Source organism: Scardinius erythrophthalmus, assembly GCF_964197995.2.
Source record: "Scardinius erythrophthalmus genome assembly, chromosome: 1".
NCBI classification, from domain to species: Eukaryota; Metazoa; Chordata; class Actinopteri; order Cypriniformes; family Leuciscidae; genus Scardinius; species Scardinius erythrophthalmus.
Genome location: NC_138221.1, coordinates 45,863,170 through 45,885,788, shown reverse-complemented (window position 1 = coordinate 45,885,788; position 22,619 = coordinate 45,863,170). Strand labels below are relative to the sequence as shown.

At 37.9% G+C, this 22,619-nt stretch overlaps 1 protein-coding gene and 1 long non-coding RNA gene across 2 annotated transcripts in view; one reads left to right on the top strand and one right to left on the bottom strand.

Moving 5' to 3' along the window:
- Positions 1-1,151: 1,151 nt before the first annotated feature.
- Positions 1,152-4,916, top strand: fzd2 (frizzled class receptor 2). The gene is made up of 2 exons (XM_081381455.1): positions 1,152-2,813; positions 2,913-4,916. Exons 1-2 carry the CDS (start codon positions 1,364-1,366, stop codon positions 3,014-3,016), a joined length of 1,554 nt encoding a protein of 517 aa, XP_081237581.1. The 5' UTR covers positions 1,152-1,363; the 3' UTR covers positions 3,017-4,916.
- Positions 4,917-12,074: 7,158 nt separating this feature from the next.
- The window catches only part of LOC308702387, a 26,887-nt gene continuing 16,342 nt past the window's right edge, over positions 12,075-22,619 (bottom strand). The window contains exon 5 of the long non-coding RNA XR_014031591.1: positions 12,075-12,810. This is a non-coding gene — a long non-coding RNA (uncharacterized lncRNA). The remainder of the gene's footprint in view (positions 12,811-22,619) is intronic.

The following is a 22,619-nucleotide window of genomic DNA, read 5'->3' as shown; positions in this document are numbered from 1 at the left end:
TCTTTAATAATATTTGATTGAATGCCGAATGTTGTGCTTGTGCAATTTAATACAATTAATACTTTAATTGTGATCATTAAAATAATTGAATATTAAATATTAAGTGGCCAATTTTTGCTAATTTATTAAAAGTATTTATATGTAATATATCTAGCACCCCCTCAGCACACGTTAAAAAAATATCTGGCGCCACCCCTGGTTATAACGGCCCACGTATTAAAAATGATTGGGTCAAAATTGGGCTCGGGCTCATAATTACAGTTAATGTGTCGGGCTGGCTCGGACACAACGGGCTCAGGTAGGGTCGAGCTTGATTTTTTTGGGCCCGATCTAAGCTCTACTCCTCATTATCCAAGCAAGTTGTTTGTGCTTGTTGAGGCTCTATGATAGCGGTATCTTCAGGCTAACGTAAACCGGAAGTTCGTTACCGGCTTGTTCTACGTTGCCATAGAGATCACGGGAAAGGTCAGAGTTCGGGAAAGTCGTGGATATTCCTATCCTCAATATGTCACTATTATTATCGCTATTATCAGTATTACTAACCTTTTGATTTTAAACTTATTTTAAAAATGTGAAATATAAGAAATACATTTAATTAAAAAGCATAAACGCAAAAAAGAAATAAAGCGATAACACAGGATGAATGTCACTAACAACACAAAACCACAAGATGTCGCCACTACCCATCAGTAACATAGATAGATAGATAGATAGATAGATAGATAGATAGATAGATAGATAGATAGATAGATAGATAGATAGATAGATAGATAGATAGATAGATAGATAGATAGATAGATAGATAGATAGATAGATAGATAGATAGATAGATAGATAGATAGATAGATAGATACTTTTTATTTATTTGTTTGTTTATTTTGCAGAAAAGATGATTTCCAAGTTCACGTTCTCTCATTTCTCTATACCAACTTAGTTTAGTACCAACTTAGTACCTTAATAGTTTTAATTATAAAAAATACTCTTCGTTTTCAGATGACTGATGGCATATGGTGTTGATATGGGTCTTCAGCGATTCAATTGGTCTGAAGACCTTGTGTGATGGGGGTTTAGAGTAAAAACCTGTTTCAAGACCCCCGAAATCCCTCCTCCTTCTCATACTCCCTTCAAAGTCAGCAACAGGCAGCCCAGGGGGAGCTTGAAACAGTCTGGCGGACAAAGGGGGAAAAGTCATGCAGAGTCGCCCCTGCGCGCAACAGATATTCCTGGCAGAGTATGCGATTTACACTAGTTCGTGAGTTTATCGAGACTTTTTGTTTTCGATTATCAAATAATATGTCGACAAAAGCATAGTTTGTGGACTCACGTTGTATTCAGTGAAAGTTAGGCGGAACTTTCCGGGAGAATGCAGGCGAGTGGAAGTTTGTGTCTGTTTTTGGCACTGATGTTGCCGTGCTGTTTCGTGGCGTCTGGACAGTATCAGGGAGATAATGGGATAGCCGTCCCCGACCACGGCTTCTGTCAGCCCATAACCATCCCCCTGTGCACAGACATCGCTTATAACCAAACCATAATGCCAAACCTGGTCGGACACTACAACCAAGAGGATGCCGGGCTGGAGGTCCACCAGTTTTACCCGCTGGTCAAGGTACAGTGCTCGCCTGAACTTAAATTCTTCCTGTGCTCCATGTACGCTCCGGTGTGCACAGTTCTGGAGAAAGCCATCCCGCCATGTCGCTCTATCTGCGAGAGGGCAAAGCACGGCTGCGAGGCCCTCATGAACAAGTTTGGCTTCCAGTGGCCAGAGCGGCTGAGATGCGAGCTTTTCCCGGTGCTGGGAGACGGACACATCTGCGTGGGCCAGAACGACTCCACGGCCACGGTGGCGCCCGTCCACATGCCCGCTCCAGGGACGCCGGGCGTCCAGCTGTTTTCTTCGCCGGACAAACCGTTCCGCTGCCCGTCAGTGCTCAAAGTGCCGTCCTACCTCAGCTATAAGTTCCTGGGCGAGCTGGATTGTGGTGCTCCGTGCGAGTCCTCCAGAACACATGGGACCTATATGTTCTTCACGGACCAGGAGATTGAATTTGCCCGGATTTGGATCCTTATCTGGTCCTCTCTTTGCTGTGCGTCCACTTTTTTCACCGTAACCACTTATTTAGTGGACATGCAACGTTTTAAGTACCCCGAGCGTCCTATTATCTTTCTGTCTGGCTGCTATACCATGGTGTCCATTGCGTATATCGCTGGCTACTTTCTTGGGGATAAAGTTATGTGCAATGAGAGCTTTTTTCCCGACAGCTATAAAACCATAGTTCAAGGTACGAAGAAGGAAGGGTGTACGATTCTGTTCATGATGCTGTATTTCTTCAGCATGGCTTCTTCGATCTGGTGGGTCATCCTGTCTCTCACCTGGTTCCTGGCGGCAGGTATGAAATGGGGCCATGAGGCTATTGAAGCCAACTCACAGTACTTTCACCTGGCTGCCTGGGCCGTGCCGGCCGTAAAAACTATTAGCATCCTGGCCATGGGGCAGATTGATGGAGATTTGTTAAGTGGCGTCTGCTTTGTGGGCCTGAATAATCTGGATCCCTTGAGGGGCTTTGTGTTGGCCCCCCTCTTCATCTACCTCTTCATTGGCACCTCGTTCCTGCTCGCCGGTTTCGTGTCGTTGTTCCGCATCCGCACTATCATGAAGCACGACGGCACCAAGACTGAGAAACTGGAGCGCTTGATGGTCCGCATAGGCGTCTTCTCGGTTCTCTACACCGTCCCGGCCACCATCGTCATCGCCTGCTTTTTTTATGAGCAGGCCTTCAGGCAGCACTGGGAGAAGAGCTGGATCAGTACGAACTGTAAGAGCCTTGCCATCCCCTGTCCCATGCACCCCGCTCCTCACATGACCCCCGACTTCACCGTCTTCATGATCAAGTATCTAATGACTCTCATTGTAGGGATCACTTCGGGGTTCTGGATCTGGTCGGGAAAGACGCTGCACTCTTGGAGGAAGTTCTACACGCGCTTGACCAGTGGCGGGCAAGGGGAAACCACCGTATGAAACGGGAGATGGTGGTCCATGTTTTCGTGCAATAACTCGTTTGAGTTATCGAATAAGAAAAAGATAAAGTGCCTTAGATTGTCAGTATTTTGAAAGCAATAATACTTGTCTATTTTCAGACTGTCAGAGACTTTCATGTGGAAAGAGAAATGGGACATGAACCACTTTGCTTCCCCAAACAAACACAGACAATTTGATACCAAGTGCAGAAATGTTTTCCTCCCCCATTCTGTTGTACCTCTGTTTTTTCTCATAAGCTGCTGGCCATAAAAACTCAACTTGGAAAGTGAGATACCAGCTGGGAATTCAACAAACGACAGAGCAAAGAGAGCCGAGGGGGGAGGAGAGCTCGAAAACTTGTCATCTAATACGGCAGGCAGTTGTGTCAAAATGTAATTAAAACAATGTACATATTTGTAAAAAATCTGTATTTGAACATTATTATTATATATTTGTATTTATGCAAATCTATCTTTTTGTGTTTTTCAAAGTTTGATAGTCTTCTGTATTTAGAATTTGTAGCCACTAGTCTCTCTCTCATATCTTCTATACTCATGTGTGTCTCTCTGTTTCTAATTAAAGTTGCTGTACATAATACTTCTCCTTTTCCCTCCGAAAACTTTATTTAGTCCTAAAGTGAAAGAAAACCCCTTCTCATTATGTGTGTTGTAGATTTAAAGGAAGGCCTTTAAATAGCCCTCACCATCATGTTTTTCCAAACCTGTATGACTTTTTTCTTCTATTGAACACAAAACAATATATGGTTAGAAAATGTGTGTTTTTACCAAAGGAAGTCAGTGGGGTCTAATGTTTTGCTTACATTGTATGAAGAAATAAAGACATACAGGTTTTGTATGAACTGAGGGTGAGTAAATGATGACAAAATGTTCATTTTTGCATAAACTACCCCTTTAAGCATATAGTTTTGTCATTGCTTAAATTAACTGATAATATGTAGAGCATATGTCTTGATATTCATATTCTTCTTCATATATCTACCAAATCTTGATACTCTGTGTCCCACAAACACTATCCTAAAACCAGAGTTTGGAATGATTGTGTGTGAATCAGAGAGAGAGAGAGTGCTGTGTTTTTTTGATTGTGGTGTGAAGTAGGCAGCCGTTGAGGAGCAAATGGTTCTCGCATGGTCCTGAGAGCTGAGGCATGTGGGAAAAAAGGGAAAGCACATGATGAAATGATTGTGTGCGTTTGTGTGTGGTGTGTACATCACAAACCAGCTTGCTTTGCCAAAATGGTGGAGTGTAGTGGTCTGTGATCAATACAAAGCTTTTCTACGGTGCAGGTTTTTATTCCACTAACTTCAGTCTCCATTTAAGGTTGATTGATTTTCATGTCTACTTTGCTTTAGCCTGTGAGTGTATGTTTGTGAGCTCAGGTTTCTAATGCCCCTGGGCAGCCAATTTCATGCTCAGCAAGTCAGCCCTTCATACAATGTTGCCTTCCCCCTTTATGCCAAATCTTACTCGTTTAACACGCACCACTTTCTATGTACTTCATACCCCGTTCTTATTTTCACCGGATTGTATCCCTAGAATTTATACATCAAATAAATGCCTGTGAGAATTAACATTTATGTGAGTGTATAAGGGAAAGTTAAATATACACTATACCAAACTTATTGATTTTTTTTGTTGTTGAAAGATGTCTCTTATGCTCACCAAAGCTGCATTTATCTGATCAAAAATACAGTAATTTTGTGAAATATTATTACAATTTAAAATAAGTTTTCTATTGTGATATATTTTAAAATGTAATTTATTCCTGTGATGAAAAAGCTGAAATGTCAGCATCATTACTCCAGTCTTCAGTGTCACATGATCCTCCATCCACATGATCCATTCTAATATGATGATTTGCTGATCAATAAATATTTTATGTTAATATCACATTTGAAAGCATTTGTGCTGCAAATGCCTAACTAACACTTTTTCAGGATTCTTTGATGAACAGAAAGTTCAATAGAACAGCATTTATTATGTAAAATTATAAATGTCTTTGCTGACACTTTTGAACAATAATGCATCCGAGCAAAATAAAAGTATTATTTATTCTAATATATATATAACATATACATATAAAATGCTGTTAAACATGTAAAAGTTCTAATAGTATTTCATGTCAACTATGTAACCATATTCATGTTCTCAGCAGATGCTTGCTTATAAAAGCAACTAGAGAATAACGTAAATTAATTACATCCGCTGAGAAGGCACAAGTAATGCTATAAGCTTAAGCTTCAAAATATCCAAAAAGTATCCAAAATAACTGCAAATACATCTTGAAAGCATGATATCATTATGATACTGTACTGTACAGTCCACGCTCAGGGCCTTTAGTGCCGGTGGTGCAGATGATTTTTCTTTTTCTTTATTATTTAACATTCATCTATATGTTCACAAGATATTGTTGTCTGCTACAAAATGTAATACTAAACTTGCTTCAGGACTTTACAATTGACATCAAATGAAGACCAAACCAAAATTGTTTAATGTACAAAAGTAACAAAAGTTTTCTAAAAATCAAACAATGACATGTATTTATATAACCCCCTGAAATGCAGCTAACAAATCACCACAAGACACAGTGTAGTCAGCATAAACCATGTTTTGGCCACAGCCCACCAGCTGAGAACCGCTGCTTTACACATACACACTCCAGTCTCCATTACATTTATTTAAACACACACACACACACACACACACACACACAATCCAACAGAGATGATGGAGGGTGCAGATACCTCAAATATAATATCGAACTACAAAGCCTATCGGCTGCTGTGTTAATATATAAAATGTTGTGTGTAGGTATGCGTGTTTATGAGTCTTAACAGTAAAATGATATGTCCTGTAACTCAATGTAATCTCTCCAAACATTTAGTTGAATGTTTGAATGTTTGCTCATACGGTACACACATGCGCAACACTGGAATCCCCCTGAAAGATATAGTAATTCAACTCCCCCCTGGAGATGATGTCATTACACGCATGAAGGGCAAAAAAGAAAACTGATCCACCCTTAAATCTCAACAAGTACAGAAATTGTCCCATCGTTTTTAAATCCATATTGTTTTCCAGTAAAAAAATATTGAATCTAAAAAGAGCAAATTTACCTATAAAGGAAAGTTGACTTTTCATTTTGAGAGAATATATCTTACATTAAGTTTATTTTTTATTTTTATTTTATTTTATTCTTAGCCCGTTACACTGTAAATGGTAACCTGCAATTGTTACCTTACAGAGCCATTTTACCTTCAACCCATAACAAATTTTGTTGGAATTAATTAATGGTAGCTACTTGGTTAATGTTAGTTAATGCATTAACCAACAATGAGTAAAACATTTGTTATTGTTTATTAATCTTTGTTAAATTTATTTAGTAAAAATGCAACTGTTCCTTAGTTCATGTTGGCAGGTCCATTACATAATATTAACAGATACAACTTTTGATTTTAATGGTGTATTAGTACATTTTGAAATGAACATTAACTAAGATTAATAAATGCTTTAGAAGTATTTTTCTTTGTTAGTTCATGTTCAAGTCAACTAATGTAGTTAACAAATGTTAATAAATAAAACTTAATTTCTATTCAGTGATGCAAATACTAATAAAACCAGTTTGTGTATATATTACCATTTTTAGGTTTCTTTTTTTTAACACAGAATATTGTTTTGTGCTCCTCACGTTTCGGTCAGAAATTGGATTTTATGGTATTATTACATACACATATTATAAATTATATTTATGCAGTTTTAATCCAGCACTTTTTGAGCATGAAAATGAAATTTCCAACATAAATCTTGAATGCTGTGGAGCACAGACTTAAGTTTGGTTTGGTCTCTTTTTAAAGAAGACACTTGGCTTTTAAGTGAAAAAAATATATAAAAAAGTGAACTTAATTTTTGTTTTATATATATATATTCAAAGTTATTGTTATGAAAAATGCTATTTTCAATTTTTATAAATATATATTTTCCAAAACATGTTTATACTAAAAAAATGGTGAGAAAATCAAAGCCATAAATCTAAAATTGTGTTCCAAATATGATATCTATATAAAAAAAAGTGCTTTCTGTCAGATTTTGTTTGGGCGCAGTACCAAATGTTTCCACTAGATGAAATTTGTCTCCCATTCATTTCCATTGCGATTGTTTTAGACCTAGAGGAGTATTAAGTGTGACTATTTTTTCAGGACTATTCAACCTTTTTTGTGTTCCCATAGAAAGTTCCAAAACCTTGATGAAAGTTTTGTACCATTCAAATGAAGTAAAAATAATTTATTTATTTTTAATACGTAAAATTTTTGAGTCAAAAATGGGCTAATAACTTCACAAAATCCTTTTAAATTTTTGCTTAACAATAAATAATTATATTTTTTCTGAAAACAATGTTAATATGTTTTTTTTTTTTTAAATGAGTACTTTATTTATTTAAAGATCTATGTCTCTTGTAAAACTCTCTTTGTGTAAGAACATTCAAAAATGCTGAAAACACACCTCAATAACACTTTCAGCAAACCAAATTTTATTGCTGACTTCTCAGAAAATCTCAGAGATAGTTGTTATAGCTGGTGACAGCTCAACAGTGCTTTCAGACCTGTGCAGAAGGTATTCATGTCTCTCTAAAGATACTCATGCAGAGTCTGTCATCACTTTCATTCTTCTTGTGGCAGATACCTTGATCCCTCAGGGGAGACCAGAAAGATGTAGGCTATAGATAAAGCAGATGTATCAGATTTGTTACAGGTGATATAAGGGTGTCTTATGAAATATGACACAGGTCTAAATGGTAATATGTTGGCCTTGATATAGAAAATAATGAATCTACATGTGTTTATTATTATAAGGCTTTCAATGCTCCCTTCAAATTGCAATACACTCCCAATTCCCTCTCTCTTGCTCAGATGAAAGTAGGGAATGCAGTGAGCCAGTGGCCAAGTATAGAGCATTGACTGCACTCTATAAATTTGGCTGGCTCAGTGACAGCTTATATCCTTGTGTGTGTGTGTGTGTGTGTGTGTGTGTGTGTGTGTGTGTGTGTGTGTGTGTGTGTGTGTGTGTGTGTGTGTGTGTGTGTGTGTGTGTGTGTGTGTGAGATGGTTGACTTGCCACGGGCTTGATTTGCATGGTTCAAGTTTATGACAATCCCTGTTTGCATTTCCAACCAAAGAAGGAGGTGGAGGAAAGCATGTAACAACGAAACAATGGAGTAATAAAAAGTTGGATATGGGTTCTGGAGCGGAGGGTAAAGTGCACTTTTCCATGATGATTTTTGTGCGAATGGTTGAGGTGATAATGTGGAAAATTCAGCAATACTGTAATGGGCTCTATTTCCCGGTTTATATATTTTGTCCAGGATAAACAAGAAGCAAAATCATTGGGAGAACAGACGACTGTTGAAAAGAACATTTTCAGGCCAACTTTACCAAACACTTATACTTTTATGCAAAATTGGCACACTAAATGCTAAAAACTAACTGCACTTATCAGTTTAAACATCACATACGAGTTTAACCCTTTACACACTGAAAACATGTTTAATGATGTCATGTATAAGTGACACTTAAAAGTAAGGGCTTACAACAAAAACAAGGTAGTTAAGTTCATGGTCTCATTTGGTAGAAAACCTTTATAGCTACGCTATGGGGTTATCCCCCTCCTCCCACAAATACTGAAGCCTGATTACATCGCGCCAGTAAAATTAACTGGCCAATGACTCATGAGCGCACAAGCCAGGGGCGGAGTCCCCCCACTATATAGCTTGGCGGTCACCATCATTGAATCAGAATCTTTTGACTGTTTGAACAGCCATTCGAGAGTTACAACACAGCAGCATGCGCAATGTCTCGTTCCCTTCTCTCAGGGAACCAAGATTACGAGAGTAAGCAGAGACGTTCCCTTTCGAGTCTCTCGACATTGCATAGCTACACTATGGGGATAGCGTATAATCCCATTGTGTTGTAACCCAAAATAGTGAGAAGAGTGCATGAGCCAGACTTGATAGAGCAGAGCCAGTTGACCATTTCTCATCCACTAGAGCACCTAGGGGAAAAGATAGTAAAGACAAATAAATGTCCTTCAGCTCATAGCAGAATGGGAATAAGCAACAATATAGATCATGAGAACTTCACATGAACTGGCAGCAGCATCGCTGGTGCCAGGCATATACACAGCAAACAAATTCATAGTCATACTCTGATGAGAATAAATGAAGGGACTCCATCGCTATAACATAAGATATTCAACAACCAACTTCCCACGATCGAGAATAACCTAAGCGCATGCATTGGAACTAATGAATATAATGATCTAACTCTGGCTGAATCAGCATATGAAAGCACACCGGAGCTGGTTGAAAGCCGCCAGGCAAATATTCTAAATCGACATTCCTCTATCCCAAGCCCATGAAGAAGCCACACTCCTCATGGAGTGAGCGTGAACTCCAAAAGGACAGGTCTCATTCTTAGAAGCATATGCCAGCGCAATCGCTTCTACAATCCAACAGGACCATGACTGTTTCGAAACTGGCAGCCCCTTGGTGCGGCCTCCGAAACAGACAAACAGCTGCTCAGACCCTCTGAAGTGACTGTACCTGTCCAGATGAGCACGCAAAACGCTGGGCATAAGGGATGCGGTGTTGACGGAGAATCCTGAGGAGCAAACGCTTGCATCACCTGTGCTCTCAAGGAAGTTGAAACCACTTTAGGCACATTCCCCCATCTGGGCTGTAGTCTGACCATACAGTCATCCTTACCAAACTCCATACAAGCAGAGTCCGAAGACAGTACGTGCAAATCACCCACCCACCCCCTTAGCGAGCAAAAGCGCCAGCTTGAATGAGAGCCCTTTCAACTCCGTTGTAAGCAGCGGTTCAAAGGGTGGCTCAGAAAGTGTACTAAGTAACATTTGAAGGCGGGACTCCCTCTTCTTGGGATAACGAAACTGCTTCATCTTAGGTCTCACAGCCAGCTCCAGGTTCGTCCTCAAGCCCGAGGAGAGTGCAGCGAATGGCCTGTCATGCCTCTTCGCGCTGACCAGATGAGGATCTAGAGCACGACGGAGCTCAGTGCTTTTGACTCTTTCTGATACAGCAGCCGATCCCTTGGGAGTTCTTTTTTATAGCACTGAGCACTAAGTCCGTCGCTGAGCGCAGTTTCTTGAAGGCAGCAGAATCCGGGACCTGTTCATCCAGCGTTTGCAGCATTTTGGCCTGAAAGATCTGGTGAGCTGTCATAGTGTAGATTGCCGAGGCTGCCTTCCCAGCAGCCATGTAGGTTTTTTCAGCAATGTGGGCAGTGGTGCGACACGCTATGAAAATGGAGCACCTCCAGTAATGGAACACCTCCAAAGAAAATTTAAAAGCACCTTTTAAGAGTTAGTCATATTCCTTATATTCACTGTAAAGCCAAGCTTATAATCTTTAAAATGACAGCTATTTTGTGTTGGGCAAGCAAGTGTATATGAAGTAAAGTGATGACAACATGATGATAAGTTTACAGCGCCCCCCGTCGGTCTGGTTTCGGGCCGCTTCGGGTTTAAGGTGTTAATCCATTCTTACATTGCATTAGGTATACATTTTAAATTATATATCATATAATGTATTATACATTTTAATTACAAAAATATTCTAAATAGTTTTGTATAAAAGCATCTTCTAAAATAATTAATGTTCATGTTTATTTAGTTCATAATTGATTCATATTTGTTTTGTATTCATTTGAAATCATGTTGGATGGTTGATTCCTTTGTCTTCATGGTAGTTAAGCTTACAGTTAGCTCATGCATGAACTAACAATGAGAAGAATATTTGTTACAGTATTTATTAATCTTTGTTAATGCTAGTTAATAGAAATACAACTGTTAGTTGTTCATGTCAGCTCAGGTCCATTAAATTACAATAACAGATACAACTTTTGCACAACTGACAATAATTAATATTAATTTCAACATTTATTAATACAGTATTTTAATGCTGTATTAATAAATGTTGAAATTAATATTAATAAATGCTTTAGAAGTATTTTTCATTGTCAGTTTATATGAACTAATGTAGTTAACTAATGTTAACAAAAAAAAAATTATTATAATGTGCAACCAAAGTTTCTTTAAATCTTCAAAATGATACTTCAAATACATGCATGTCTCAAAGTTAAGGTGTATTCTAGTAAATAAATTATATCAAAGCTAAAAGGACAATGATCAAAAGGCCCAAAACTGTCTTTAATTCTGAAATATCATCATTGCAGTGACACATATTTTACTTGTGATCTTCTTTTAGTTGTTCTTGCTATAACAGAGGTGGAGAAATAGTGAGCATATTGGCTCCACGCTTAATGCTAGCATGCGTTATAAATGTAAATGGTTTGCCAAAGTAAAGTAAAGCTTTAGCTTAGCGTTAATACTGATCTTCACTCTTCCCAGACTTCCACTGTCTTCACTCACAGCTTCTGTTAGAAAAAACATGCAGATCAAAGCATTTTCTCAGAATTTCTTGTTTATTTCACTCTAACAGGTTTGAGAAAGCAGATGTTTTTAAACTGGTTATGCTATGAACAATAAAGCTGTGCTATAGAGAAAGCAGACATAGCAAAGGAGAAACTAGACAAAACTAACATTTATCAGCTTAATGGAAACAAAAATATGTTGGGTTTAGATCTTCTGATATGTTTATATGTGTGTGTGTGTGTGTGTGTGTGTGTGTGTGTGTGTGTGTGTGTGTGTGTGTGTGTGTGTGTGTGTGTGTGTGTGTGTGTGTGTGTGTGTGTGTGTGTGTGTTTCACTCATTTTTATGCTTGATGAATTAAATGGCCTTTATCTCTTCCCCTAGGACATGAAAGGACAAGCTAAATTGTGGGCAGAGGAATGTTAACCATCAGATCACATACTGATTAGCGCACACACACACACACACACACACACACACACACACACACACACACACACACACACACACACATTCCATGTTTTATGGGAACTTTGCATTGATGTAATGGTTTTCATACTGTACAAACTGTATACTGTATTATTTAGTATGATTTATAGGCTGTTTTCCTCATGGGGACAAAACATTTCCCGACAAGAAAAATAATAATAAATGGTATTACCATCTCTGTGGGGACATTTGGTCCCCATAATGTAAGGTTTACCAGACCATACGTGCTTGTGCACATTCCCATGTGGACATATGGGAGCTTAGATTTGACAAGATATTGTGGTAAAACCATGTCTGTTCAAGAGTCTTTTTCTTTAAAACCAGTAGTTTTTTCATACATTGCCTCACGTGTCTGAAGGTATACACTGTAAAAAGGATTTTGCAGTTTAGTTTCAATGTAGTTTTTTAAGTTTACAACTTGCAGTTCCTGAATTTATTCATTCAACTTAACATGTTAGGTTTTCACTGTCTTAACTAGTTTGTAAGTTGACTTAAGAGTATTTGCTGCCTCAACTCAAACACATACGTTGAATCAATTTAATTACAATACCACGTTCTCAAAATTTATTGCGAGATCTCGTGAAGCACAAGATTTAAACATTCCGCCATTGTGTATAGTGTCTCTGCTCTTGACCATCTGACCCAGCTACTATCAGTTATCCCTCCATCTTTCCATTTCCCTCTTTATATACAAACAGGAAGAAGTTTGTGTTCCTGCTTCCACCTTCTTTTGCGAGAATTACTTCCTGTGTAGCATTGTTGAGGTGTCTGCATGTGACACAGAGAGACTGACATCACTGATCAATATTTAAGTGTGACCAGATGACCTTTTGGGGGGACACCTAGGGGGAAAAAAGAATAAGAAAGTACAGAAGACAATTATAAATAGAGCATTATAAATATTTATTTAAAAGTTATTTTTAACTTTTACTCATCAAGAACACATTAAATTGATCAAAAGTGACAGTCAAGACATATAATGTAAAAAAAAAAAAATCCATTTCAAATAAATGCTGTTTTTTACTTTCTATTCATCAAAGAATCCTTAAAAAAATGTAGCCTATTACAGTTTCCACAAAAGATATTTTCAACATTGATAATAATAATAGATGTTTCTTGAGCAGCAAATCATCATATCAGAATGATTTCTGAAGGATCATGTGACACTGAAGACTGGAGTAATGATGCTGAAAATTCAGCTTTGTCAATCACAGCAATAAATGACATTTTAAAATAGATTTAAAAAAATGCAGCCTCAATTAATTTCTTAATTTATTTTATAAATATTCAAAATTCAAATATACTCAATTTCAATGACACATTACATGCTAAAGTAGAAAGTTTTCATGAAGTTCTCATTTCACAAATTATAGAATTATAGCTGTGTGTCTAGTGCATGTGTGCTAGCTTGCATGGATGCATGCATATTTATCTGTCTTAAAGTAAATCTGAGTCTGTGGGTGGATTTGCCAAAGGGAAGTCTTGAAGAGTGTGTGTGTGTGTGTGTGTGTGTGTGTGTGTGTGTGTGTGTGTGTGTGTGTGTGTGTGTGTGTGTGTGTGTGTGTGTGTGTGTGGCAACAACAACTTCTGCTACCAGCTGTTGTTCAGAAAAGTGACGACAGCTGTGTTATGACTGTGTGATGGCTATTTACAGAGCAGGACACCCAGAGAGGATAATGATGGCTTTCTGTGTGAGCTTGCATGTCCGTACACTGAAGATCAGCACCGGCAAAATATTGAGATGGACCGAAACAGAGATTGGGAGATTACAGTCGATTACGGCCAACTATGCAGAAACAACAATCAGATACAAAAACTACATTATTATATTTATTATTACATCCAATGTCAACTTCAGAATCCAAGTAAATCATTGAACACATATGTAATTTAGATAATTATCTTCTTTGTCAAAATACTTTCAGAATTTACATTTTATATCAGGTAAATTTTGAGTTTTGCAAAATGCATCAATATAAAATCAGATGAAAGACAAAAATGTGTAAATTTAGGCGACTTTGTTCAAGGTATAGGCTAGTTTAGCCAACAATTTATTATTTCATCATTTACTCACCCTTGTGTCATTCAAAATCTGTATTCTTCTTCTGCAAAACACAAAAGAAGATATTTTGGTCACACTGTATATTAGGTGTCCTTAACTACTATGTACAGTATTAACATTAAATACCTACAATGGATTTACTTTCTAAATACATTTTGTTCTGGGAAAATTCCACATTTAGGCTACTGTTAATGAGTTTGAGGTATGGTTATAGGATTAGGTTTATGGATAAGAGTTTTGGGGTAAGGCTTTGGGTTACGGTTAGGGGTGAAGACAAAGTTAAAAGTGTAAATATGTTAATTAAATGCAAGTACTTTAAACATAATTATAATGCACCAACATGTATGTACATAATAAGTAAATTGCATAAAGTAACAAGTATAATGCAAACAATATAGCATAGTTAAGACCGTCTAATATAAAGTGTGATAAAATCTCATAGTTGTTTTTTTGGTTCATATAATGAAAGTGTGGTTTTGTCCCCATTAACATGGGGGGGGGGGCATTCTTCAAATGATCTTATTTTGTGTTCAGCAGAAGAATGTCATACAGGTTTGGAAAGACAATGAGTCAAATGATGCCAGAATTTTCATTTGGGTGAGCTAATCATTTAAAGATGATTTAAAGTAGCTTTAAAGTTAGCATACTAAGCTTGCACACACAAATGCAGTCCTCCTTGTTTAAGCTTCTTGCACAAACAGTGATAGTTAGCTGTGAAAGGTGGGATGGTAGTTTGGTGTAATGTAGCTGTATCTTTTGGAAAAGCTTCTGCTTGATGTGACTGCAGTGCATTGTGGATGTGTGCCCTATAGACCTGCGTGAGATGACCTGGAGGCGGAGGTTTGGGCTCAGGGTGAAGCTTGTAATGCGAATCCTCTCTCTCTTTACAGGTAATAAGTTACGGCTCTGGCTCCTGACAGGCGAGTCGCTTTGCGTCAGGACTTTAATAGAGGCCTTTAACATGGCTCATCCTTAGGAATTTACAATCCCACTCCCACCCACACATGCTCGCTGAGAGCAGAGTGGGAGAGACAAGGTGGCTAGCGTGCAGTCACGTCGTCCCGACAGAGAGCCGAGCGGAAATGTACCGCTGGAGGCAAAATGATGGCAGCAAGAGAGCCGTGTGTGTGTTTGACTCAGAGAAAGAGAGAGTGAGGGGGAGTTTTGCAGTTTTTGCCTTTGTCGTCTGCCTGTCTGCGTGTGTGTGTAAAGTTGATGGGCTGTACATTTGCTCTGTAATTTCTCCCTCCCAGAGTAATCACTTCCATCTGGGACCTGCCCAGAGAGAGGCCCCAGATTGGAGGTGAGGGTTAGTTTCACACACACAGCATTACAGTATGAGTCTCTACTCTCAGCTCTCTGAAATGTAAAACTAGTTTAGTCGGACTGAGCTCATACTTTAGTTATATAGGAAAAGCATGAACTAAGGCGACAAGTTACAAATAGAAGGAGAAAGATAAAGAATAAAGGAACAGGAAGTGAGCACAAGAAAAATATCTATGCACCCACCTCAAGACATTTGTAAAAAAAAAAAAATGTAGCAAACATGTAAAATGATATGCAGTCCTACTGTACTTACAGTAGAGTTAACAACCATGTACTGCCATCTGCTGGTTATTGTCATTATCTGTATCTCCCTGAAGTCTAATTTAATCAATAGAGGTACCAAACTTAAAGGGTTATCCTTAACTAAACTACAGCTAAAACGATTAAAAGAATTTAGTTTTTTTTTTTTTTTTTTTTTTTTTTTACTGAAATAAAAGAAATGATAAATATTAGATGAATTTTTTTTTTTTTTTTTTTTTGCCCTGGCAAATAAGTGAAATAAGTTTAAGCACTAAAATTAATAACTGGGTATAAATAAAAAATAAAAATAAAATTAAATAAATCAAACCTAGACAGTAATATATATATATATATATATATATATATATATATATATATATATATATAAACTAATAAAAATCACAAAAGCACATAATTACAAAAATGTAATTACAATTTACATTAAAACATTTAATATTAATAAAAGTATTGTAATATATAAATAATACTTAAAATAACACTTCAAACCTATCATTATGTCCCAAGAAGTTCACATTTTATTCTTCTTATTTATTTACTTATTTTTTTAAATGTTGATTTTAAATTGTGCTGCAGTGTGGAAAAAATATATATATACATATATACACTCACCTAAAGGATTATTAGGAACACCTGTTCAATTTCTCATTAATGCAATTATCTAATCAACCAATCACATGGCAGTTGTTTCAATGCATTTAGGGGTGTGGTCCTGGTCAAGACAATCTCCTGAACTCCAAACTGAATGTCAGAATGGGAAAGAAAGGTGATTTAAGCAATTTTGAGCGTGGCATGGTTGTTGGTGCCAGACGGGCCGGTCTGAGTATTTCACAATCTGCTCAGTTACTGGGATTTTCACGCACAACCATTTCTAAGGTTTACAAAGAATGGTGTGAAAAGGGAACAACATCCAGTATGCGGCAGTCCTGTGGGCGAAAATGCCTTGTTGATGCTAGAGGTCAGAGGAGAACGGGCCGACTGATTCAAGCTGATAGAAGAGCAACTTTGACTGAAATAACCACTCGTTACAACCGAGGTATGCAGCAAAGCATTTGTGAAGCCACAACACGCACAACCTTGAGGCGGATGGGCTACAACAGCAGAAGACCCCACCGGGTACCACTCATCTCCACTTCAAATAGGAAAAAGAGGCTACAATTTGCACGAGCTCACCAAAATTGGACAGTTGAAGACTGGAAAAATGTTGCCTGGTCTGATGAGTCTCGATTTCTGTTGAGACATTCAGATGGTAGAGTCAGAATTTGGCGTAAACAGAATGAGAACATGGATCCATCATGCCTTGTTACCACTGTGCAGGATGGTGGTGGTGGTGTAATGGTGTGGGGGATGTTTTCTTGGCACACTTTAGGCCCCTTAGTGCCAATTGGGCATCGTTTAAATGCCACGGCCTACCTGAGCATTGTTTCTGACCATGTCCATCCCTTTATGACCACCATGTACCCATTCTCTGATGGCTACTTCCAGCAGGATAATGCACCATGTCACAAAGCTCGAATCATTTCAAATAGGGTATATGTCGAACGTCGCCTGACGAAACCGGAAACCTGGTCTCATCGCATCCGCTTGTCATAGAAAGTGTTAACAGCCGTATGAACTGATGCCGATATCTATGGAATTTTAAGGTAATCAGCTAACCTACCTATCTCACTTTGTTATTAGCTTTTTATTCTATTTAAATATCTAAACGTTAGTGTGAAGATTTTTTTTTTTTTTTACTTTTAAATATCGATCTTCACATGCGAGGGACATTGGTTATGATCATCTTTGCTCGCTCCTTTTAAGTTATCTTGAGTAAAACAGTAAAAAAATGCATGAAGCACATACAAAAGACCTGAACCGGAAGCGATGCGTTCTGTTTTCCGGTTTCGTAATGCGGCGTTCGACATATACCCTATTGGTTTCTTGAACATGACAATGAGTTCACTGTACTAAAATGGCCCCCACAGTCACCAGATCTCAACCCAGTAGAGCATCTTTGGGATGTGGTGGAACGGGAGCTTCGTGCCCTGGATGTGCATCCCACAAATCTCCATCAACTGCAAGATGCTATCCTATCAATATGGGCCAACATTTCTAAAGAATGCTTTCAGCACCTTGTTGAATCAATGCCATATAGAATTAAAGCAGTTCTGAAGGCGAAAGGGGGTCAAACACAGTATTAAGGCCCGTTCACATCAAGGACGATAACTATAAAGATAACGATAAAGATTAGGGGTGGGAGAAAAAAATCGATTCATCGATGCATCGCGATTCTCTCTCCAACGATTCTGGATCGATTCTGAGAATTTCAGAATCGATTCTGAACTTAGTTTTTAACCAGATATGCAATGACGCTGAGTTTGCTTTAGAAACACCCGTAATCTGCTTTCTTCCAATTCCTCACACACATACATACGCCAATCAAACTTTCCGTAAAATAATCTTTCATAAGTTCGGAAAGGTTGAAGCGAATTACAAGGACATTCACAGGCTTCATTGCACAGGATGCGATGTGAGAGACGCGCGCTTTGTTTGATGTTACGTTACACTTGAAGCATGCTGTCTCGCCTTTCAGTATTTTGCTTACAATACGCTGATTTCACGCAGCCGCCATTTTGAAATCGAAAGCGAGGCTCCGGTGGGAAAAACCCCGGAAGTAAAGATAAACAACAATGCCTTTGGACTACCAACCTGAAGCTGCTGCCGCGATTTACACTTTTGGATGTTAATATCCAATATAGGATATGTATATAGTTCATTCCTGCTTCTTTTTTTACTTTCTGAATTATATAAAAAAAATATTTTATTTATAAATGAATTTCACTATATATAGTCTAAAGTATGAAAGAAATGTATGTACAGTTTTAGAATTGACACAACATCATTAAACACAACAATACGCCATCGCATTCACGACTCTCCTGTGATTAAAGGCGACACTTCCGGTTTTCTTCCCACCGGAGCCTCGCTTTCGATTTCAAAATAACGGCTGCGTGAAATCAGCGTATTGCTCTACAAAGTCATCATTTATGTGGTTTGGAATGCAGTGGACTTTTATATTTAAAATGCTGACGCGCGCTTTGTTTGTGTTGACTGCTCGCGCATGCGGCTGTGCGACTCCGTGTAGGCTATAGGCTACTTGTGCAAAATTAACGTAAACACAGCCAGTTATGTCTTAAGCCAGTGGTTCTCAAACTTTTAACAGGCATGTCCCCTGAGACATTATAGATCTTCCGGAGTACCCCCAACACCACCAATTGTTAACAACAAGTTTTTTTTATTATTATTATATTTATTTTTTTATCAATTTTGTCGAGAACAGTGAATAGAATCATAAACATATGATACAAATCTAATCAAAAGTCAACATATGATAGGGCTGTGACGGTGGCAGTTTTTTACCACCGCGGTATGGACCCAAATACCGGCGGTGTTGCGGTGGTCGCAGGACGTTGTTTTGAAATAAAAAAAAATAAATAAAAAAAAAACGAAGAAACAACACACTAAAGCCTGTAAAGCATTGAAATACATATCAGTAAATACTGGTAACTTACATAATATAATAAAGTTGAATCTATTTTAAAAAATATATATAAATAAATAAAAACTTTCGTTAAAATTTCCACACAAAGACGCGTGATACAGCCTAACGCTCAGCTCTTTGAGAGGGATGTGGGACACGAGCAGGAAAGAGACCATCGATCTATTTTCTGATATCTTCATGTTTTCTACTTGTAAAAGGTATGAAGAGCGAATCCTATCTTCCACAAGGGCAAGGCATTTAGGCTATGTTTGCGCGCTGCCAGAGAAAGCCAAACTAAAATCACCCGCGCGTGTGAAACGCGCTTTACAAATGAACTTGACGCGCCTTACCAATTAAACTGAGTTAAAAAGAATTTGACGTACAAGTAAAAATGTAGGCTATCTGTCCTACAGCGTTTTTCTACTTTAACACAGTAAAGAATACGAAAATAATTGACCTAAAAGCGAACAAAGGAAGAAACTTTATGCCTCATCCCCTTTGGAAATGGGTGAGACGCGAGTGAAGATATGGGAAAAGAAACAAGAGATTCCATGCAGGGTTGAGTCACGATTTTTGAATATTCGATTAGTTGATTTAATTATAGAATATCTAATGTTCTAATGTCTGTTGTGCGATCATTCTCTAAAATAAAATCTCCATGTTCTGGTGCTGATGCGGTGGAGATGCGTTCATGTAACCAGAGGGTGACGCTGCCAATAACGCACATAACAGCTCTCACAAAGAGCCGGCAAAAGTAATGATTATGAATGTGTCAAATATAGGAATGAGACATTTGAATAGTTATTAATAAAGTGTTTATTTTTTTGTGTCAGTGTCGGGCTGCAAAGATGAAGTTGACGATGCTGACTCGTTATCTTCGCAGTGAACGCGCCTATAGAGAGAAATGCACTTCATACGGATATGTAGTCGGTTTATTTTCGTTTTGAATTGTTTTGTTTAAAAGTAGACAATTCAAGCTTTCTATAAGGAATAACTAATGGAATATTTTGAAATTCACTAATAATCGGGTGACCAGATCGCAAACCAGAATTCAAAGCCGAAAAAGCTTAAGTTTATGGGCTCACGCACAACTCTCTCATTCGTCATGAATTCAAACTTTTCCATGGCTGCGATATAACATTTAATTGCTAATGCTAACCTATTATTTCTTTTGTAAACAAAGCTTTGTGTGTCATAATATTAATGTAAAACAGCATTCATATTTTTGGCAAACCACCGCCGGTAGTATTTTTTTTTAAATTGCATTTATATTTGCATTTTTGTCAAACCCCAGACACTTTCAAACATCAACATGACATTTATTAATATGTATTCGTGTCAAAATGTTCCTTTTCCTATTCAATTTTGCTTGGAAACGCTTCCAAGACGCTTGCGTGTCGCGTGAAAAATAGGCGTCGGTTCTATTTCTACTTAATACTCAGCCACCGCGGTGGCGCGTTTGTCAAGATTACCGGCACAGCCCTATATCGCGTACCCCCTGAAATCAGTCCACGTACCCCTGGGGGTACGCGTACCCCAGTTTGACAACCGTGGTCTTAAGCGATTAAACGGACAGGAAAAAACACTTCTTATATTTCAAAAGAGATCCGTGCGTGAATGCAGCTTAATAGATATCCCGCAGTCTATGATGTCATAGTAAAAAACAACAGTAAAGATGAAGAAAAATCACTCACAATTCTTGAATGGAAAACGTTCTGATAATCTTAAATAGGCTACTGAAAGCACTATTTGTTTGTTTGTTATGTTTCTATGCTCCTCTTTATTATTTGCTACTTGTATGTTTTGAAGTTATATTAGTTTAAAATTCTTAACATACAACTGTTTTAATTTTTTTACATTTTTTGTAATAATAAAAAAAAGTACTTAATTAGGCCTACCTATGTAAACTAATGAATTAATAGGGAAGGGAGGGGAGGGGGGAGGAGTAGATAAAGAATCATTCTGGAATTGGATCGGATCGTGAGGTGACTAAAGATTTCCACCCCTAACATTACATACTGTGAATCGTTTTTTTGAATCGAGAATCGTTTTTTAATCGAAAATCGATTTTGAATCGAATCTTGAGCCTAAAAATCGATATCGAATCGAATCGTGACATTTTCTGAATCGTGCACCCCTAATAAAGATATAATTCTAAAAATCGTTCTCCATATTAAAGAATAACAGAGTTCACACCACAACTATAACGATAAAGAAATGAGTAACGATATTGTTGGGATCACTTTCAGAACAATTTTTTTCCAGCTGTCAAACGGTAAAACACTGACAGCCAATCAGAATACATTCTAGCAGGTCATCCATTTTCGCTGGATGCGCACGTGCTTAGAATAAAAAGACCGTTATCGGTCGTTGGTGTGGACGCATAGTTATCTTTATCGTTATCTTTATAGTTATCATGCTTGGTGTGAACGGGCCTTTAGTATGGTGTTCCTAATAATCCTTTAGGTGAGTGTATATATATATATATTATGTATATATGTGTGTGTGTGTGTGTGTGTGTGTGTGGTTATTATGGGGGATAATGATGTTTTTTGAGAGAATATACCAAGTTCTGGCATGAAACTAGATAGTGCAGGCTCATAGGTCCTTAATGTATTTGGTAGCGATCGCATTGTCATCTAGCCCAGCTGATTGGTTGCTGTTGCATCAGCGGCCAATGAGCTGTGGCTCAACATTCAAACTAATTCCAGTAGAGTTGCTGTAAGCAGTCTGCAGTGTGCTTTCAGAAACCCTCCACCTTCCCCAGCTCCACCTGTATAGATCTGCAACGGGGGTTATTACAGGTGTGTGTGCAGCAGCATGTCTGTGAATGTATTGACAGTAGTAAGTCTCGGTACTTGCTCTGCAGCAGTAGTAGCGTAGCAGATCTATTCCGCTAAGACCAAATACTATGATGCCATATCCATTACCATGCCAATATTCAGTATAACAGTTTTAAATATAGTTTTAAATGGAGTTCACACTGCAGGTCTATCAACTTCCAGAAGTATTTCATTTCTTAACCACCCATTCACAGAAAATCAAAGCAACATCAAATGATCAAACAGGAAATCTTTGTGTACTGAATCCCATATACCACAGGAAGCTGCACAAATATACAACATTGCTTGTTTGCGGGGAATATGTCACTGAAGTGTTTGAGAGAATAAGAGTAACTTCAATCAGAGCATTTTTTAGCACATGGCGAGAGAATTACAGTGTTCAGTATGTTATCCAGATTCAGAGGACAAGTGTGAGGAAACAAATGAAATAAACCACAGTGAATCATTTACTACACAGATGTGCTTCAATAAAAGGACTGCACGCACGTCACCATTTAAAATGGCCTTCAAAATCATTAATCATCAGAAGTGTTTTAGGTTTTTTAGGTCATGAACAGATTCTGACAAATTTGTTTCAATCATCTTTATTTATTTACATCAGCTATACCCAGCTCTCCAAGCATAAGTGGTTTTCAGCCC